General features: G+C 44.5%; 1 protein-coding gene across 3 annotated transcripts in view; it reads left to right on the top strand.

The window, feature by feature from the left end:
* The window catches only part of FAM3D (FAM3 metabolism regulating signaling molecule D), a 54,307-nt gene that overhangs the window by 18,687 nt on the left and 16,114 nt on the right, over positions 1-19,506 (top strand). For all 3 annotated transcript variants that reach the window (XM_074198865.1, XM_074198863.1, XM_074198864.1), the window contains 4 exons: positions 2,147-2,254; positions 4,213-4,239; positions 14,718-14,835; positions 16,267-16,325. In XM_074198865.1, coding sequence (XP_074054966.1) covers positions 2,147-2,254; positions 4,213-4,239; positions 14,718-14,835; positions 16,267-16,325 — 312 coding nt within the window. The remainder of the gene's footprint in view (positions 1-2,146; positions 2,255-4,212; positions 4,240-14,717; positions 14,836-16,266; positions 16,326-19,506) is intronic.

Consider the following 19,506-nt stretch of genomic DNA (forward strand, 5'->3'; position numbering starts at 1 on the left):
TTCTTTGTTTCTTCCTTCCTTCATTCCTTTCTCTTTTCTCTTTTGTTCTTTCTCTTTGTGTCCCTAGTATTTAGAATAATACCTTGCACATGGTAGAAGCTTAACCTGTTTTTGTTATTTGATGGATTTCCTGCAGTTCCTGCCTACCTGCCTCTTTTGTTCCTTGCTGGGCTGGCACAGGACAGGCACTGTTTTCTCTCCCCTGCTCTAAGGGTTGGTATTCCCTCTTTCCTGTTGGTTCAGTTTCTGAGAACTCTCCATCTGGCTTCCCCTGAATAGCCCTGGTTTCATTTCCCTCCTGTTCTCCCTGCCCTGCTCCACCCATCCCCAATGCCCTTGTGCCTAGGTGAAGGAGACTGGCAGCTCTTTAGAGCCCTAGTGACTTCCTGGAGTGTCAGATTCTGTGGGTGCCCCCTCCAGCCATTCCACAACAGGACCCATTTGTCAAATCCACCAGCTCTCCCTTCCAAATAGCTTCAGGCAGAGCCAATTTTTGTTCCTTGCAAGAGAAGCCTGTTTCCTCTTGGCAGACAGATTCTTCCTGATACCAGGTCATCTACCTTTCAGGTCTATTATATATGATCAGTCAATGAATCGATACAAATTTTTGAAGCACCTACTATGTCAGACACAATCACTCTCCTTCTAGTCTACTGTTTCCATCTCCCTCCTCAAGGAGCCATTGCAAAGGCTCCTTATCAATTAATTCAGCAGTTAGCATTTATTAAGAGCCTACTGTGTGCTAGGTTCTGGAGATACAGGTTCAAAGATTCCTCTGTATATAATTTGCACTAATTTTCTTCATATCTATTGCCCCTTCCCAAGAGAATATTATCTCCTTGAGGGCAGGAGCTACTATTTTTTGCTCTTGGCTTGAGAAAGGCATTTGCTGAAAAGGTCACCTATCCCATTTCCTAATCTAAAACAATTGCTTCCTGACAGGTAAGTTCAAAGATCCAAATCAGCATTGACCATTACCCGATCAGCCCCAAAGTGGTTAGAAAATCAATGATACACGTTCGTAAAAAAAAGTCAATGGCTATATAGGAACTCTGAATGGGTGAGTTGAGTTCAATGATCCACAGAGAACCGAATCATGTCAATATGAATATTCTTGCAATGGGGGAAGCCAGAAGAAAAAGCTGTCTTCCGAAAGTTCCCATGTTTCTTTTTCTTTTCTTTTTAATTTCCATGTTTTTGACTCCTTAATATTAAGGCATTAAACAATGACCAATCACAATTCCATAGAAACAGTGACAAAGAATATTACCCACCTCCTGACAGAGATGGACTAAATCTTCAGAATGAGACATCCATTTTGGGGCAGGGGCAATATTGAAATTTACTTGATGATGCATATGGGTTACAAAGGTTTTGTTTTTGTTACCTTACCATTCCCCTAGTTTGGAGGGGAGAGAGAGAGAGAGATATCTGTTTGTAATTGAAAAAAAAATGGCATTAAAGTCACAATGGATGTGAATATTAAGTAACCCATCAACATTTTAGCATAAATTAGTTTCTCCATTCATCCAGTGAACTATCAAGACCCCTAGAGAGGGGCACCTAGGTGGCACAGTGGATAGAGCACTGGCCCTGGAGTCAGGAGGACCTGAGTTCAAATGTGACCACAGACACTTAATAATTACCTAGATGTGTGACTTTGGGCAAATCATTTAACCCCATTGCTTTGCAAAAAAAAAAAAAAGAGACCTTTAGAAAATGACTCAGGATAAGTAAGTTTGGATGATGCCATTGGCTAGGAAGGGAAAATTGTGGATCATGGGATTTGGAAATATGGATCACAGAAATGAGAGAGGAAGGTCCAGGAAGGGCCCTACATTGGAGCAGCCTATGCAATTTGAGAACAATGAGTTGCAAGACACCAAAAGTCAAAAGAGAAATATCTAAGGAGTAAAAAAGGGTCCCTCTCCCCAAAAGTCCATTTCAAAGTATTGCTGATCATAGGCTCCTAGGGTCATAGCTCTAGAGTAAAAGGGGACTCCAGAGGTCATTAAGTCCAAGTTGATCGTTTTATGGATGAAGAAATTGAGGCCCAGGGAAGAGGAGTGATGCCCAAGATCACACAAGTATTCTGGGATAGCTACTCTTCTCACTCCAATCTAATGTCCCCTGTCCCTTTGCTCAGGCTTCCTCCGCTTGGTGGTCATCCTTTTTACCCTGCTGGCCACATGGTACTTTACTCACACCTATCACAAGAGAACTGGCAAAGTCATCAGTTTACGAAGCTTCCTGGGTAAGTTGCTTCATCACTATTTTATTAGCAGGGAACCTCAGGGCCGGGGACGAAAATCTAAAAGTGATGAAGTGAATGCTGCTACCCAGTCGAGGCTCTACTCCATCACCAGTCCGTCTGACCCAGGCCCTTGGATAGATTTCTTGGGCTGCCACTGTCCGGCAGGTCCAAGGTTGCAGTCAGTTCTTGCTTCCCTTCTTAATGAGCCCAACTCTCGTCTTCCTTCCAAAGACCGAAGCATGCATTGTAATGGCTCCAAGAGGAAAGTTAGCTAAGAGAAAATTAGGGAGAAATATCACGGATTTAGGGGATATTTATCTCTTGGTAAGTGAAACAGGGTAAAAGAGAGAAGGTATGAGAGAAGAAAAAAATGAGGGAGAAACCAATCTAAGCTAGAGCTATAACAAAAACTGGTCATTTGACTGTGCAGATCTCCATCTTTCTCCCTTTCCCAGCATTCCTCCCAAGTTCCCAACTCCATGAGATTCCTCTTACGGAGACCACCATCTCACAACCCCAAGAACTTTCTTAGGGGCCCACATGATTATCCCTAGGAGACCAACCAGTCTCTTGCCCTGGGCAACTAGCATTCTCTCTGTAATTCTAGCATGACTGCCTCCATCACACTGTATCTGACATATTGCCAGTGATCCCACAAACCCCAAATACTATTCCCAGATGCCCCAGATGAATTTCAACTTGATTCCAGGACACTGAAATCCATCCCCTTGTGAATATATCACTCTCTCCTTTAACAACACCGAAATGTATTAGCCATTTCTTTGCTTAGCTGTTTTCATGAGGAGAAAAAAAAAATTGGACCACTTGCCCAAACACTACCCAATGACTGGGTTATTTGGAAGTTATTAGCTCATCCTTGCCTTAACATATATGACTAATAACATTATCTGGATGATATGCAAGGGTTGTTATTCATTTGAATAGAAGGCTTCCTGTGGGTCCCACTACTCTACTAAAATGTTGCATATTGATATTGGGGGTGAGGCAGACTTCTTGGTCACTGATGAGGTCCATATAGAGGAAAATGGCTCTAAGAGGAATCCACCAGTCCTGGGAACAATAGGATGAGTCTACAAATGGAAGAAAACATGGGATAATACTTCAAGACCCTCTTGAAGAGCCTTGACTTCTCAGGTTATAGATCAAGGTTACATTCCTCCTTGAGGAGAGAGGTGCATCATAGCCCTCTCCTCACCCCTAAGCACTAAATCATCAGAAATTTAGATCCCAGTCTATTGGACATTGGGCACATTGGCTCTGATCATCAGTACTTTAATTTTTCAAATCATTTTTGTTGATATCTCTCCTTTTGCTCATCTTCTAAACTACTTCCTGCATCTCTTTCCCCTACTGAATAGATTCTTTTAAAAATCTGTTCTAAACTTCAGTCCTTACCACCTCCTTCCTCAAGTCAATGTGAAATGGATCTCATGACCAATGGTGAAATAATCACCAAGCTGAGATAGCTCCCATCACTATGATATCAATTCAACTCAACACCAATTTTCACCTCTGAATTTATCCTAAAGCCCATTTGGTCACAGAGCCTCAGATGAAAGGGCGAGAATGAAGGGGTTTCTGTTTGAGGTAGGGCTTCCAGAGACTGTATCTATTGTGCCTGAAAGTGAGGTGGGGAAGTATATCACAGTGAAAGAAAACCAAGAATACAGAGCTAACATTAAGCTCCCTTTGGGGCTCAGGAGTAGAGCTGAAAGTTGACTGGAATGGTTAGTATTGACCTTTTGGAAAAGGCAGCATTTGAGATTTTTTTTAAAGCACCTTTTGAGAACTCCTGTAATGAGGTGGGCTATGTTTAGCCTTTCCAGTGGTGCAAAATGATGTTGTTTCCTTCTAAACTTCTTTCCTTCTTCCCTTCAGCTCCAGGCCTCTCTTTCCCATGAGGTAAATTCTAATCATGTCTTCCTCCCCCCATGCAGGTTCTGCTTCAAAGACAATCTCTGAGAGTAAGTAGAATTTCAATTTTCTTTATTCGTCGGCCAACCAACAAAAAGCATTTATTAATCACCTACTGCATGCACATGTAGTATGCTAAGTACAGAGAAGATAAAAATGAAAATGTGGCAGCTCCAAGGGAGCTGCTGGGAGACAATCTGCATAGAAATAGAGATGGAGAGATGTTTGTGTGTGTGCATGCGTGTGTGTGTGTGTGTGTGTGTGTGTGTACATTTAGCTAGGTGGTGCAGTGTACAGAATGCTGGTCTAGAGTCAGGAAGACCTGGGTTCATATTCAGCCTCAATCACTTACTAGTTGTTCACCTCTCTCTGCCTCAGTTTCCTCATCTGTAAAATGGCAATAGTTATAGCTCCTATCTCCCAGAGTTGCGGTGAAAACCAAAAGAGATAATGATGGTAAAACACTTAGAACAATACCTGCTTCATAATGTTCTATTAATGTTAGCTCGTAGTATGAGTAAGAGTCACAGTAGTAGTGGGGATGGTGGTGATAATAGTAGTAGTAGTAGTAGTAGTAGTAGTAGTAGTAGTAGTAGTAGTTATTGTCGTTATAGTAGTATCAGTAGAAAGGGAGGAGGAGAAAGAAGAAGAGGAGGAGGAGGAGGAAGAAGAAGAGGAGGAGGAAGATGGTGGCGGTAGAAGTAGTAAGAGATAAAATGTAACTTTGCAGGAGAAAGCACTAACATCTATAGGAAACAAAAGCTACCTCTTATAAAAGGTGACATTTGAGTTAAATTTTGAAGGAAAGCAGACTTCTAAGAGATGGATCTGAGGAGAGAGAATGTCCAAGGAGAGGAAGAAGAAAGATCAAAGGTTCAATATATACCAAATATGAATAAGCTCTGTGTGCCAGTGTGTCCACAGAAAATCACTAGGAGGTCATTCCTGGAAGTAGACACCAGCAGCTGGGCATCAGCGGATGCCTTATGAAGGGAGCCTTGGAGCTGAACTGAGCTGCTAGGAGATAGAAACGAGGAGGGAGGCATTCCAGGCATGGGACCTAGCCTGTCAAAGACGCAGGAAGGGAGAGGAGTACCATGGCTGAAGAGCGCTAAGAGACCATTCTGACTGATAGCAGAGCGTATCGAGGACCACTCGCATTTTTAATATTTTAACAAGGCCAGAAAGATGATCTGGAGCCAGGTGGCAAAGACCTTTGAATGTCCAACAGAGGATTTTGAATTTGATCCTAGAGGTAATAAGGAGCCAAAGGTGTTTATGGAGCAGGGGAGTTTCATTGACGGCAATCTCAGGCTCATCGGGGCTAGTCTAAACTGTTTGTATTGTAAGGACTTTCTGTTCATTTGGAATGGAAGGGATGGAAAGAGGAAAAAACTCTTCTTGTCCCTCATTGGTCCACCCAATCTAGAGAAAACAGGTGAATAGAAAGAGTTAAAAGGGATGAAGGACTTGGAATGCCAGCCTGAGGATTCTGTATTTTGTCCTAATAGGGAGTTACTGAAGATGGTGGAATACAGGGGTGACATAATCAGACCTGCTTTAGGAGCCACAATGTGGGAACCAAAAGGAAGATGAGTCAGAGCAAGGTCAGACTTGAGGCCAGGAGATCAATGGGAGACTGCCCCAAGAGGCTACTGAATTGGCAGTGAAAAAAAAGACACATCATTAAGCAAAAGAACAACAGACAGGACCTTCTCAGGCTCCTGGTTTTAGAAGGAAAGCTCCCTGTGGAAAGAAATAATGAGGGACTGATTTTTGTATCACTCGAGTGTAGCATGATGCCTTGACCGGAGTAGATGCTTAGCATTATAGAGATTTTTAAAAATTTTATTTTATTAAATTTATTTACTTATTTTGCATTTAACAATTTTTCCCCCCAATCTTGCTTGCCCCCCCCCAGAAGGCAATCTGTTAGTTTTTACTTTGTTTCTATGGTATACATTGATCTAAGTTGAATGTGATGAGAGATCATATCCTTAAGGAAGAAAAACAGAGTACATTATAGAGATTTTTAAAATGCTATTGATCTTTCATTTTTACAGTGCCTTTATTTCCTAAGATCTTCCTTCTTCCCTCCTTCCTTTCCTTTCTTCCTTCTTTCTTTCCTTACTTTCTCCCTCCCTCCCTTCCATCCATCTTTCCATCCTTCCTCTCTCCCTCTTGTCTTCCCTCCCTTCCTTCCCTTCCTTTTCCCTCCTTCCTCCTTTCCTCCCTCTGTTCTTTCCTTCCTTCTATCCTTCTTTCTTCCTTATTTCCTTCCTTTCCTCCCTCATTCTTTTCTTCACCCTTCCCTCCTTTCTTTCCTTTTCCCCTCCCTCTCTCCCTTCCATCCTGGATTATTGGCCCTGATTGCCACAGAGTACCTAAAAAACTGTTCATCTCGAAGTCCCAGCCTTGTTTCTATCCTAGTCCCCCCCCCTCAATCTGTGTGACTTTAAACAAATCCCTTCAGCTTTGTGGACCTCAGTTTCCTCACGTGTCAGATGAGAAACTTGAGCTGAATGACCTCTAAGACTTCTTCCTGCTCTAAGTCTGTGCTAGAATGATCCAAAAGAGGAGTCAATGGTTCTGTGGCAGTCAGACAAGTGGGGGGAATATCTGGGGGGGCTGAAAGCCCTTGAGGGAATGTCCCCTTCTGGCCCCAGGCATTCTTCTCCACAGCCCACATTTGGGTGTGACCTTAAGGGAATCTGCCATGATTCAAACTCTGGTCCTTTGATTCTCAGTCCTGTCACTCTTCTTGTCGACGAAACCAGACCCAAGGGCCCAGGGGACATAGTCAACCCTGAGCAGGGCGGGCTACCCACCAACCACCAACCACAAGGTCAGTGATAAAAGTCAATGATAGGGGCTGCTAGGTGGCGCAGTGGATAGAGCACCGACCCTGGAGTCAGGAGGGCCTCGGTTCAAATCCGACCTCAGACACTTAATAATTACCTAGCCATGTGGCCTTGGGCAAGCCACTTCACCCCACTGCCTTGCAAAAGCTAAAAAACAAAAAGAACAAAAACAAAAACAAGTCAAGGATAATGAATAGCTTTGGGGGAGGAGCAGGAAGACCACCCCTCCTCTAGTGATGGAGCCTGGCCTAGGGAGCCCCAAGCAGGGCATGCTCATAGGTGCCTTTTCCTCCTGGGGCCCAGGTAAGGATGTTGGCTTGATGCAGTAGGTCTGAGAGAAATGCAGACTTTAAATCCCACTAAACAAGATTCTAACCATCCCTCCCTCATGGAAAGAGCCCAGCTGCAAGGAGCACCATCTCCAATTCTTTTCATCTGCGTCGCCGGAGCCGGCACCGCCAGCTTCTGAACACAAAGGTCAGAAAATCAATTCTGGCAAAGACTGTTTAAGCCAGCACGTTGACACAGGATTTATAAGGCCCAGCTTGCAGCTGATTAGACTCTGGGCAAACTTCACATTCTCCCTGCAGTCCCAGAGTAATCCCTTTTCCGGTATCGATGTGATGTTCTTCCCAAAATCACATGAAAGCCTACACAATGGGGAGCATGTTGCAGCTACCTTGGGTCATGGGCAACAGAAGCCTCAGAAAATCGGATTCGTGCTAGGGAGAGAAGAGGGGTCCCTTCAGCTTGACCCCTGGCCTAGTATTTATCCCGAAATGCATCGTTCTGATATTTCAATTTCCTCCCCTCTTGGAGACAGGAAGAAAGGGAGGGCAGGACCACTCAACCCAAAATGGTGGGCAGGAACTGAATCCAATTCCTATTCTAGAAACTGTTAATACCAAAAAGTTCAGGTAGGGGTGGCTAGGTGGTGCAGTGGATAGAGCACTGGCCCTGGAGTCAGGAGTACCTGAGTTCAAATCTGGCCTCAGACACTTAATAATGACCTAGCTGTGTGACCTTAGGCAAGTCACTTAACCCCATTGCCTTGCAAAAATCTAAAAAAAAAACAGTTCAGGTAGAGGCAGGAAAGACCAGCCCAGGTAGATCCTTAACTGAGAAAGAGAATGGATCTGAGGGGTCAATGAATCCAGGTCTCTCATTTTACAGATGGGAAAAAACCCCAAAAGAAGCTAGAAATGACTTGCCCAAGGCCTTACAGCTAATCAACATGTGTCTGAGACTGGATCTGAACCCAGATCTTCCTGACTCCAAGTCTGATGCTCTATCAGATGTTAGAATCAGAGATTAGAAATGAAGGGAAGCAACTCAACCATTCCTACCTTTGGATAGCTCTTAATTCTTAAACACCTCCTCCTGATATCAAACCCAATGTCCTCCTTCCCAAATCCTTTCTTTCCTCCCTTCCTTATTACCTTTGCTCCCCTTTCCTTCATTCCTTCCTTCCTTCCTTCCTTTTCCCTTTCCTCTCTCCCTTCCTTCCTTTTCTTTTCCTTCCTTCCTCCTTCCTTCCTTTTTTCCTTCCTCCTCTCTTTCCTTTCTCCCTTTCCTACATTCCTCTTTTCCTTCCTTCCTTTCTTCCTTTCCTCTCTCCTTGTTTTCTCCCTTCTTTCCTACCTCTTTTATTCCTTCCTTCTTTCCTTCCTCCCTTCCTCCTTCCTTCCCTCTTTCCTTTTCCTTCCTTCCTTTCTACCTTCTTTCCTTCCTCCTTGTTTCCTTCTTTCCTTTTCCTTCCTCCTTCCTTCTTTCCTTTTCCTTCCTTCCCTCCTTTCCTCTACCCTTTTTTCTCCCTTCCTTCCTTCTTTCCTACCTCTCTTCTTCCTTCCTTCCTTCCTCCTTCTTTCCTCTTTCCTTTCTTCCTCCTTTCTTTTTCCTCTCCTGCTTCCTTCCTTCCTCCTTCCTTCTTCCTTCCTTCCTCCTTCCTTCCTTTTGTAAAACCCAGCCAGGCAAGTGGGAAACAAGCCCTGTTTGTCCTCCTCAGTGGGGTGGCCTGGACTTTTTCTATGGTGAAGGACTGCTTGGGTGAGGCTGCACTGGACAGAGGGTCTTCTGCTGGGCCTACTACCAAGCTGGGGCAGTAGAGGAAATTTATCTGTGTAGCTACGGTTTCTGAGACAGGCATGGCCCCAGGGAGCTCCAAGGAAGTGTTGCCAGTGAGGGAATTGCAGCTTAGGTTAATTAGTGTTGACAGTGTACTTGGCCAAGAGTCTTCTAGTGGCTTTGCTCAGTATGACTCAGGGCAGGGGCAGGGACGGTTTTGTAAAGATCATTTTTCAAGGAGGGGTAAGGGAGACATCCAAGGCAACCCTGCTGCAGGTTGGATAACTAAGCTCTCAGGGTCCCCCAGAAGGTCTCCCCACCCTCACTGGGACAACATTTCTGCTTTGGAGTCTAGTCATCTGAAGCAAGAAGAATCAGGATTTTAGAGGCTTGGAACTGGAGCTTTCTAGAATCTAAAGGTCTACTCTTAACAAGCCTTATTAAATGACATGGAATCCCTGCGTTGAGCCTTGGAGACAAAAAAAAAAAGACAGTTCCTGCCCTCAGGAAACTTCCATTCTACTAGGGTTTAGAACAGATATAAATTCATTTATGATTGTTGAGGAAACCCACTCACCACCAGGTCAATGGGTTCTTCACCTTTGCTACATCATGGACCCCTTATGTAAGAGCATAAAATCAAACATACTGGATTACAAATAAAAACAATTCTCCTGACTTAAAGCTGTCATTTTCCCCATTCACATACTCAGATCCTCTGAAGTCTCTCCACCAGTCTCTTGGGGGGCTCATCAGCCCGGTTGAAGGGTCCCCTAACTGGAGAGATCAAATTAGCAGGTGAAAATGGCATCTCAAATGAGAGACCAAGATGGAGAGTCCCCATTTCGAGCCTGGGGGGCAGCCTGCAAAGGTGCAGAGGTGGGAGATGAAGGTCAAATTTGGGGAAGAAAAAGCAGGCTAGTTTGTGTGAACCCTGAGGCAAGTAGCACCTTCATGAGCCAGCAAAGGAAGCCTGAGCAATCTGGGAAGGACTTTTCAAAGGCAAGCCCCTAAGGAGTCACTGAGGTGTTTGGAGTTTGAGTCAGATTTAGACTTTAGGGAGATATTTTTAGCAGTTGGGTGGGGGGTGGGGAGTTGATGTTTGGGGGAGACAGAGAAGTTAAGCGTCCAATTAGGAGATAGATCCCTTCGGGTTTCAGTTTACCTGCCACCTCTTAGAGAAGCCTTTCCTATTCCCCAAACTGAAATTACTTCACATTTATTTTGTATTGACTTATCTATGCCTGTGTTTCTCTTGTTGCCAGTTGACTGTAAGCTCCCTGAAGGCAGGTCCCATTTTCATTTTTGTCTTTGTGTACCCAGAACCTGATATGTTGATAGGGTGGTGACCTTTGATTTCACTGGTACAGAGAATTTCCAGATGAGGAAGCTTCCTTTACCAAGGCAGGTAGCACCTCGTCTGTGACCTGGGGTCTTCCAGAGATGCCCATGACACCAAGAGGTTAGGTACTAGGTGAGACTTGCTGGGTCCCACAACCAGGATGAGTCACAGGGGAGGTTCTTTAGTCACTAGACCATGAGAGAGAGTTCATTGACGTCATCATGGACTCCCCTCCCGTACTCAGGTAGGGAACAGGTGCTGAATAAATATTTGCTAGGTGGAGCTTAATTGGAATATGAGGTTGGGCAGAGACTTAAGCACCTTTTCAGCTCAAATTTTAACTCAGAAAAGTCTGTCAGCAAATTGGGCAGAGGCAACAGGCTGATGCTGAGGAGGTTAGAGACACGGCAGGGCTTGCCCTCTTCCTCGGGGCAACCTAGTCAGTTGGGTAAGAAGAGGCAGCCCCAGGAAATGGGCACAGACCAGCCAGGATGAAGGTAGAAGGAGGCAGGAGTTTTCACCTTCACTTTTCTCAAGGAGGAAGCTGGGAAGAAGTGTCCCTCTCCCCCTTGCACTTGCCTTGCACTCCAGAGTAGGGGCTTGGGCGGCGTCCCAGCTCCTGTTCCCATTGCCTTCTGAACTTGTAAAGAAACCCCATCAGCAGGATCTGAGGACCAATAGGAATCAGATCTTGGTAACAATTAACCTTAAATCACCAACTTGGGTGTCCTTCTAGGCAGCCAGATGGCTTGGGATCCTGCTGGGCCTGTGTCAAGGAGGCTCAACCTTTGCTGGGAACTTGGTCAGAAAGGTTCAAGGTTCCAGAAGTTGGGGCCTCTTCCTTGTCTTTCAGAGTCAATAAACCTTTCTCATAAATTTTCATATATGAATATATTTATATACATATAGAGCTGTATGTAGGTGTATTTGTAAATTATTTACGTGTTCTCTCTCTGTGTCTCTGTCTGTTTCTCTCTCTGTGTCTGGCTCTCTGTCTCACTGTCTCTCTCCCTGACTATCTCTCCCTCTGACTGTCTCTGTCTGTCTCTCTCTTCCCCCCCTCCTCTTCTCTCCTCTCTCTGGGTTTGTTTGTGTCTCTTCCCCCTCTCTAGTTCTCCCTTCTCTCTGTGTGTTCTTCTGTCTCTGTCTTTCCCTGCATATGTATAGTATTGACATATTTGCTCTATCAAGTCATAATTCATTTCTCCTTTAATCATATTATTTGCCTTCTCTTCCTCTCCCCCTTCTCTCCACTTCTTTTTCTTTCTTCTCCTCTTCTTTTTTCTCCCTCCCCGTCTCTATCTCCTCCCTCTCTTCCTCTCTTCTCTTCCCCTTCTTCCATGACAACCAACTTCCCTCCCTTCCCCTTCTCCTTCTCCTCTATCCCTTCCTTCTTTTCTTTTTTCCTTTTCTTCTTCCTATATCTCCTTTTCCTTCTCTTCACCCTCCTCCACATTCTCCTCCTCTGTCTCCTTCTTCCCCTTTCTCCTCCTTCTCTTCTCTTTCCTCCTTCTTCTCCTCCTCTTCCTAGTCTCCCCTTTTCTTCTTCCTCCTGGTTTTTCTCTTCCTCCTCTTTCCCCTTCTCCCATGACTAACAGAAAGCCCGGTTTTCCTCCCTCTCTTCTCCTCCTCCTCTTCCTATTCCTCCTTCTCCTTTTCCTCTTTCCCCTTCTCCCAGAAAGTGCAGCTTCCTTTCCCTCTGCCCAGATCCTGGGAGGAAAAAGGGCATCCACTTGGATGCCTCTCATGGGGGCAGCTTCCTCGGGGTTATCCCAGAGCCAGGGGTCCCTCCAGACTGCAGAGCCCCCCTGGAGGGAGAGGCACCTTCCCAGGGGCCATGTTGTTGCCCTCTTGGGATCTCCCGCCAGCATAACATGGGCCTCTCATTAAGCCTTCCCTCCTGAAGGCTGGCAATGCTGCCATCTCCACCAGAGAGAAAACCAGACTGACTGTTGTTCCATTCCAGCATCTATTTTGACTGTTTAATGCAATGCTCCCTTTCCCCCTACAGCCCCAAATTCCCTAATTCGGCGTTTATCCACTTCTCCCTAATGGTGCCTTCTGAACTGTCAGCAAGTCTTAAAAACACACATTAATATAAATTATAACCTGTCAGCCAGAAAGCCACGGGTTCCATCCCCTGCATGCAAACAGCCCCGGGGAGCAACTGTTCAAAGAGTTATTTTTCTTTATATGCTCTTATTAAAAAGGGGACTGGGGGCAGATCTGACACCAAAGGGTGACCTTGGCAGAGGTGAGATTTTAGGGTCATTTTAACATTTAAAAGTATAAGAAGTCTCCTAGGGTCCAACCAGCCAGCTACCAGTCCTGGAGTCAGGAAGAACTGAGTTCAAATCTAGTCTCATTTATTGGTTTTTAAGCAAGTCATTCAAATTTTGATTTGCCTCTGTTTCCCCATCTATAAAATAGGAATAATAACAACATTTACCTTTTCAGGGTAAATCATTTACATGTTCTCTCTCTGTCTGTCTCTGTCTGTCTGTTTCTCCCTGTGTCCCTCTCTCTGTCTCTTTGTCTCTCTCCTTCCAGGGGTGCTGTAATGATAAAATGGAATCTTATTTGGCACTATATAAGTACCAACTGTTGGTAGTTATCATGGTTGCAAGGCTTAAAGGAAGGAAAGAACTTTTTTTTGAGGCCATAGGCTTAAGTGACTTGACCAGGGTGACACAACTGGAGGGTGTCTAAAGCCAGATTTGGTCTGACTTGGCATTTATTAAGCATCTACGTTAGGAGTACAAATGGAGCAGTGAGATACCCCCTCAGGAAGCTTACATTCTCATAGAAGATGTCAACACAAAGATGGGGGGCAAGCCAGGAAGGAGAGTTTGGGGCTGGGTCATCAGGAATGGTGAGAAGGACCAGGGATGAGCTGATTATCATGTCTTTTCCAATAAGAGTACAGCTTTGAGAATTATTCCTAGAGCAAGAGGTAGAAAGGGATGGGAGGGGCAGAAGGCAGGAGGTCTGTGGTAGACAGATGGGAAGTTTGTTCTTCTGGGTGTGGTTGGTTATAATCATCTAGATGAGCTTTCACTCATTCCCTCACCCATGGGACTAGCCCAGCCCAGCCCCAGGAGTGCCTTCTAAGCATGAGTGGATGAATCCCTGCCTGCCACGGTTTCTAGAGATCTGTTCCTCTTCCAAGATAGTGTTCCAGCTGGCCAGAGGGGAGGCAAGATAGCTGGAGCACACGGACGGGTGGACTCCCCCTGGACTCAGAGGAAATGGGTTAGACGTGGGCCTTGACTCCAGATCATCCCACTTCTAAGATCAGCTTTTTATCCCCTATGCTTCCCTCCCAGTCAGTTCAAAGTGCAAAAAAAATTAAACTACTTAATCTAATAGACCAGAGGTGTCCATAATGGGGTCTGTATGCTGCCCGCAGCACCCCCAAGGTCTTAAAATATAATTGAGAAATATTTAACAAAATAAATACACAATAAAACATAGATATTGCATTTTAAAACTGAGTCAACATTTGGCCTGCAGGGATCTTTACTCTAAGTTCAGGGTCCTCCATTTTCTACTTGGGTTTGACACAATTGATGGAAACCATCAGCCAAAATAAAAGGAATGGCCCCAGATTCCCTAGACAAAGCTTGCCAGCTCCACCACTGAGGTTAGTCCTACTCCAGGAGAGCCCTCTTAGACATTTCCACTTGGAACATAGAATAGTTTAACTACTCTGGTTTTCAGTTTCTTCATCTGTAAAATGGGAGTTATAATTTGGAGTCATTCATTGTGAGGAAAGCTCTCTTCCATCTGGAAAGTGACACTGGGAGATAGTGTGATGGTTGTCTTACTGTCCCCAACAATTCAGAGAGTGCTCTGGCCAGATATCCAGAAGACTCAGGGAGTCACAAGATTAAGGATAGGGACCTGAAAGTTAGGAATAGTCACAGGTCAGGGACTGAACCTAAGATTTCCCTAGTGTAATGAATACCCAAGTGAAGAAACTCCTTCTACTAAGGCAGGACCACACCATCTCAACCACACTGTTGCCAAGGGACACTGAGAAGTGTCCAATCATTTGTTCACAAAGACAATCAGGTCAGAGGCAGGCCTCCCAGTTCAGACCTCTTTTCCATCCACTACACCAAAATACATCTCATTAAATAGGCTATTAGACCAAAACTTTTCATTTCCTCAATCTGTTTACTCAATAGATGTTTGTTGAACATGGGTCCAGTTTGGTACGTCCTTTGGGGATCACTAACATGTTCTGTCTTCCCCACAGAGCAGTCAAGAAATAAATGTGACAACAGCAAGAAATGCCCAGAGGATTTCTTTACCTTTAAGATCACAAGTGGAGCTGCTAATGTCGTGGGACCCTCCATATGTTTTGAAGACAAGTTGTAAGTGTGAACAGTCATCTCTCCACTCTTGAGCCAGAGACCTGGTCCTCCTCCCCTCTCTCCATGTCTGGAATCTTATGTCTGACTCCTGGGACGTGAATACCACAGTCTCAGTTATTTAAAATAGTCCATTGAAGAATTCAGATTTCCAGTCACCAAGTAAGTCAGAAGATTTTGATGAGGGAGCAGGGGAGGTTGGGTGGATAGAAATTATAGGAATGCTCTTGATTTTCCCACCCATGTAGATCCCCTGGGGGTAGCCCAGAATGATGTTCCAGATGATCAGTGGTGAGTAGTATCTGTTGTACGTGTTTGTTGACCAGTAGACAATCCAAAGGATCATAGATTAAGAGCTGGAAGAGACCTCATGGACCACCGAATCCAACCCCGTCATTTACTGAAGATGAAGAAGTTCAGTAACTTACCCAGGTTCATACAGCTAGTAAGTGTTGGAGACAAGATTCGAACCCTGATCTTCCTGACTCCAAGTCCATTGCTCCCATCCACTCCACTTTCTTGGTTATCTAACATTGATTGAATTGAGCAAATAGTTCTTGGGTCATATGCCCAGATCTATTATGCCAGAAATGTTCTCAAAAGAAATACACCCAAGGGCAGCTAGGTGGCGAAGTGGATAGAGCACTGGCCCTGGGAGTCAGGAGTACCTGAGTTCAAATCCAGCCTCAGACACTTAATAATTACCTAGCTGTGTGGCCTTGGGCAAGCCACTTAACCCCATTTGCCTTGCAAAAAAAAAAGAAATACACCCCAAAATGTCACATTTACTCATTCTTTCAGACAAGAACTAAAGCTAGTAAAACCTGGCTTAACTCTAACCAAGGTAAAATACAAATATTTGTGCTGAAGAATAATTTCCTAACCAGAAGGAACTTTATTTTATAAATGAAAGCAAAAAATTAGATTGGATGCTGGCAAGGTAGCATTTTCTGGTTTATAACAGAAGTTAAGACTGTTTTGTCTTTTCATAGCAAATGGTACTCAAAAGCGTGAGCCTTGGTGAGATGGAGATGGGGCCTAGATCTATGGTTGTTTTGAACTCCTAAGTGAGGGCATTCCCTTCTACTGAAGCAGGTCAGCATCACCTTGACAATCTATAGTCAGTCTTTGAAAGTGGCTTCAAGTACAGAGAAGGTAGGTGGCTGGGTCTTGTTGACTCCCAAGTCAACGCTCTATCCAATATATCATTCAATGAGGTACAAAGAGAGCTAATTAATTCTACTTTGGTTATTATCGAGCAGGCCTTACTTTTGACTTACTTCTTAAGGAGTTGCCCTAGGGGTTCCATGGAGGACAGACCCATGGCCAAGCTACATCTGCGCAGGTGTCTGCCGTTTTGTCCTCACTGACCTTCCCGGGATCATTCAGGTCCAGCTAAGGCTGCTCATTCTATTTTTTTCTTCTTTTCCCCAGAATCATGAGTGGTGTGAAAAATAACATTGGCAGAGGGCTCAACATTGCACTGGTGGATGGTGAGTAACTCATCAGCAAGTGCTGATTAGGTACCTACTGTGTATTCAAAGCTGGGGGAGGCAGAGCAGATTGGGTGGGAGATCAAAACATGGTCCCTCCCCTTAAACAGATTTTAATCTAGCTAGCATGACAGATGTTTTACAAAAATTCTCTCATTTGGTCCTCACAACCCTGGGAGGAGGTGCCATTACTGACCCCCTTTTCAGATGAGAAAACTGAGACTGAGAAAGCTCAAGTGATTTCCTCTGGAGTTGAACAGGCCATAAGTGCCAGTCACTGGATCTTAATCTATATTTTGATGGCTCTCAATCCAGGCCTTTCTTCACTTGACTGAGCTTGTTCTACGAGGCACTCAGTATTATTCTACAAATGAGGAAACAGTCTCAGAGAGGTGTATTATTATGACCCTCAAAGCTTTAAGCTATAAGGGGGAGGGGGAAATCACAAGATCATAGATTTTGTCAAAGGGGACCTTAATGGTCATCCAAAGCAACTCCCTCATTTTACAGTTAAGGAAATCCAAAGCTCTCCTCATTTTTCCATTAGATCTTCCCAGAAATTGATCTCTATCTCAACGACTTCTTCCCTTATCAAATAAATAGCTCCACGAGCCCTGAAGGAGTCTGTAGAATGGGGAGAAGCACAGAGTTCAATTCTGCACACAAAACAAGGTTGGGGCTCAATTTAGAAATGTAGCCCAAGTTCTAAGGAGCCAACCTTGTTCCAGACCAGAGCTCATAGGGCAACAAGAGCCAAGGGAGAGTGGCCAAGTGGGTCTGGAGTCTCTTACAAAGGCAGGAGGCAGGGGAACACACGCCTCAGCACTGGCTGTGAAAATTGAGGGGTGAGTGACTGCCCTATCCCTCAGGCCACACACCATCATCCCAGAGTTTCTTGTTGATGGCCACCAGAGATGGCCAAGTTTCCTCTCTGGCTGTAAGGGAAGTGATTAAAAAAACACAATGTGTTCCCCTTTCTCCCTATCCCAGCCCACTCAGCTCCCTCTTATGGGATCAGGAGCCAATTGCTAGTACCCTCTGAGCCTCAGTTTCCTCATCTGTAAAATGAGGACTTTGCTGGGGTCTCTTCCAGCTCTAGATCTGAGTTCAATGACTAGCATTAGTAAACTGGAAACTGTTGCTGACTGGGAGGAGAGCACAAGCCCATTTGTTTTTGAGAGAGTCAATTTAATCCTTTAGACTGAGTGCAGAATGATGAAAAGCCATCGCTGGCCTGTTCTCCTGCTTAGAGGTAGCAGGACTCCAGGAGAAAGCCAAGGCACCAGCCTGGCCCCTAGGAGAGGAGACAGGAGGAGAGGCAGGAAGGCAAGGAGAAATAACCCAAGTGATTACCTAAGAAGGCTCTGCAGAGAAAGACCTACCTTTTTCTAAGAGGGTCACTGAAGCATGTTCTGAAAACACGTAACCCATGAAATTCTGAGGGGGATTAGGATGAATCGATAATGGGGGGGGCGGGAGATGAGAGGGGAGAGAATCATAGGAAGAAGCTTGTGATTTCTGGAAAGTCAACATGGGCACCAGGCACCTGAATCTCTGTGAGTCCCAGTTTGCTCATCCTCAAAGCGAGGATCTTAACAGCGCCTACCTCCCAGGATTGTTGTAAAGGTAATATTTCTAAAGCAACACACACCCGCACACCCTTATATAGTAGGAACTATATAATATATTATATAGTAGGAACTATAAATATTGATATATTTCTTTTTTCTTTTGTTGTTGTTCAGTTGAGATTGGGAAGAGGGAAAGGAGAGAAGAGAAAGGCTCGTTGCCTAAGGCTGTGGTCTCTCCATGGTCTGATCTCCAGGAGTGTACAGTGTCAGCCTGAGGATGGGGAAATGGGTTACATCTCAACTTCCCCACAATAGTGGAGGGGATGATCTCTATTCAAATGTATTTGCCCAGATCCTCCAGTATTCTCTCACTTCCTCTTCTGACCAGGCAGGCTTCTGCTCCCACCCTCCAAGCCCCTTTTGTACCCTCAGGAGAGGCTCACTGCTACCTGCAACCCACAGCCGCAGCCACACCAATATCCTTAGGAAACAGCTGCTCTTTCCCCTCACCCCAGCAGCCTTAGCCCACTCCCCAGCCCCACCTTTCCTGTTTCCTCATGGATAATCCCTCTGCCCTAGCTTTATTTTTTAGTTTGGGTGGGACATAACTCTGGGTTATACTGGATTTTTTCTCAACATTCTTAATGTAGAGGGATAGATACATAGACACATAGATATGCACGGATGGATGGATGGATAGATGATAAACAGATGGATAGATGGGAGATAGGCAACTGGTTAAATATATGATTACTAGATTAGATGGATGGATGGGTGGGTAGGTGAATAGAGAGATGGATAGATAGATAGATAGATAGATAGATAGATAGATAGATAGATAGATAGATAGATAGATAGAGGCAGATGGATAGATGATAGATGATAGGCAAATGGTTGAATATATGATTGCTAGATTAGATGAATAGATGGATGAGTAGATGGGTAGATAGAGATGATAGACAGATGGATAGATAGATTGATAGATGATGGATGGATGGATGGATGTGGGCTGTGCTAAGCACTTTTTAATTATCTCTGGGAGGTCAGTGTTGTTCTAATCTATTTTATAGATGAGAAAACTGAAGCAGACAGAGATTAAGTGACTTGACCAGAGTCACAAAGCTAATGTTTGAAGGCAAATGTCAACTCAAGGTTTCCTGACTCCAGACCCCCTGTGCAGTTACTCCCTCACAGCCCACCAAAAAAAAGCTCCTTGGGGGCAGGGATTGTTTCATTGTCTTTATATTTTGTATCAAAGGCAGTTGTTGCAAAGGATAGAGGGCATCAGAAAGTTCTGAGTTCAAATCCACCCTTAGAAACTTAGTAGTTGTATGACTCTGGGCAAGTCATTTAATCCCTGTTTGCTTCAGTTTCCTCAACTATAAAATGGGGATAATAAGAGGACCCGACTCCCAGGGTTCTTGTAAAATGAGCTACTATTTTTAAACAGTTTATTTAGCAGCCTGCCTGGCTTATTCCTTTCTCCCCCTTGTATCCTCAGCACATGACCTGCAGTAAATGCTTAATAAATATTTATTGATTTGGTCATCATTAAATCTACTGAAGCCAATAGTCTGTCAAAAATCAAACATGAAAGACAATAAAGAAGA

This window comes from Macrotis lagotis, chromosome 8 (assembly GCF_037893015.1).
Source record: "Macrotis lagotis isolate mMagLag1 chromosome 8, bilby.v1.9.chrom.fasta, whole genome shotgun sequence".
NCBI classification, from domain to species: domain Eukaryota; kingdom Metazoa; phylum Chordata; class Mammalia; order Peramelemorphia; family Peramelidae; genus Macrotis; species Macrotis lagotis.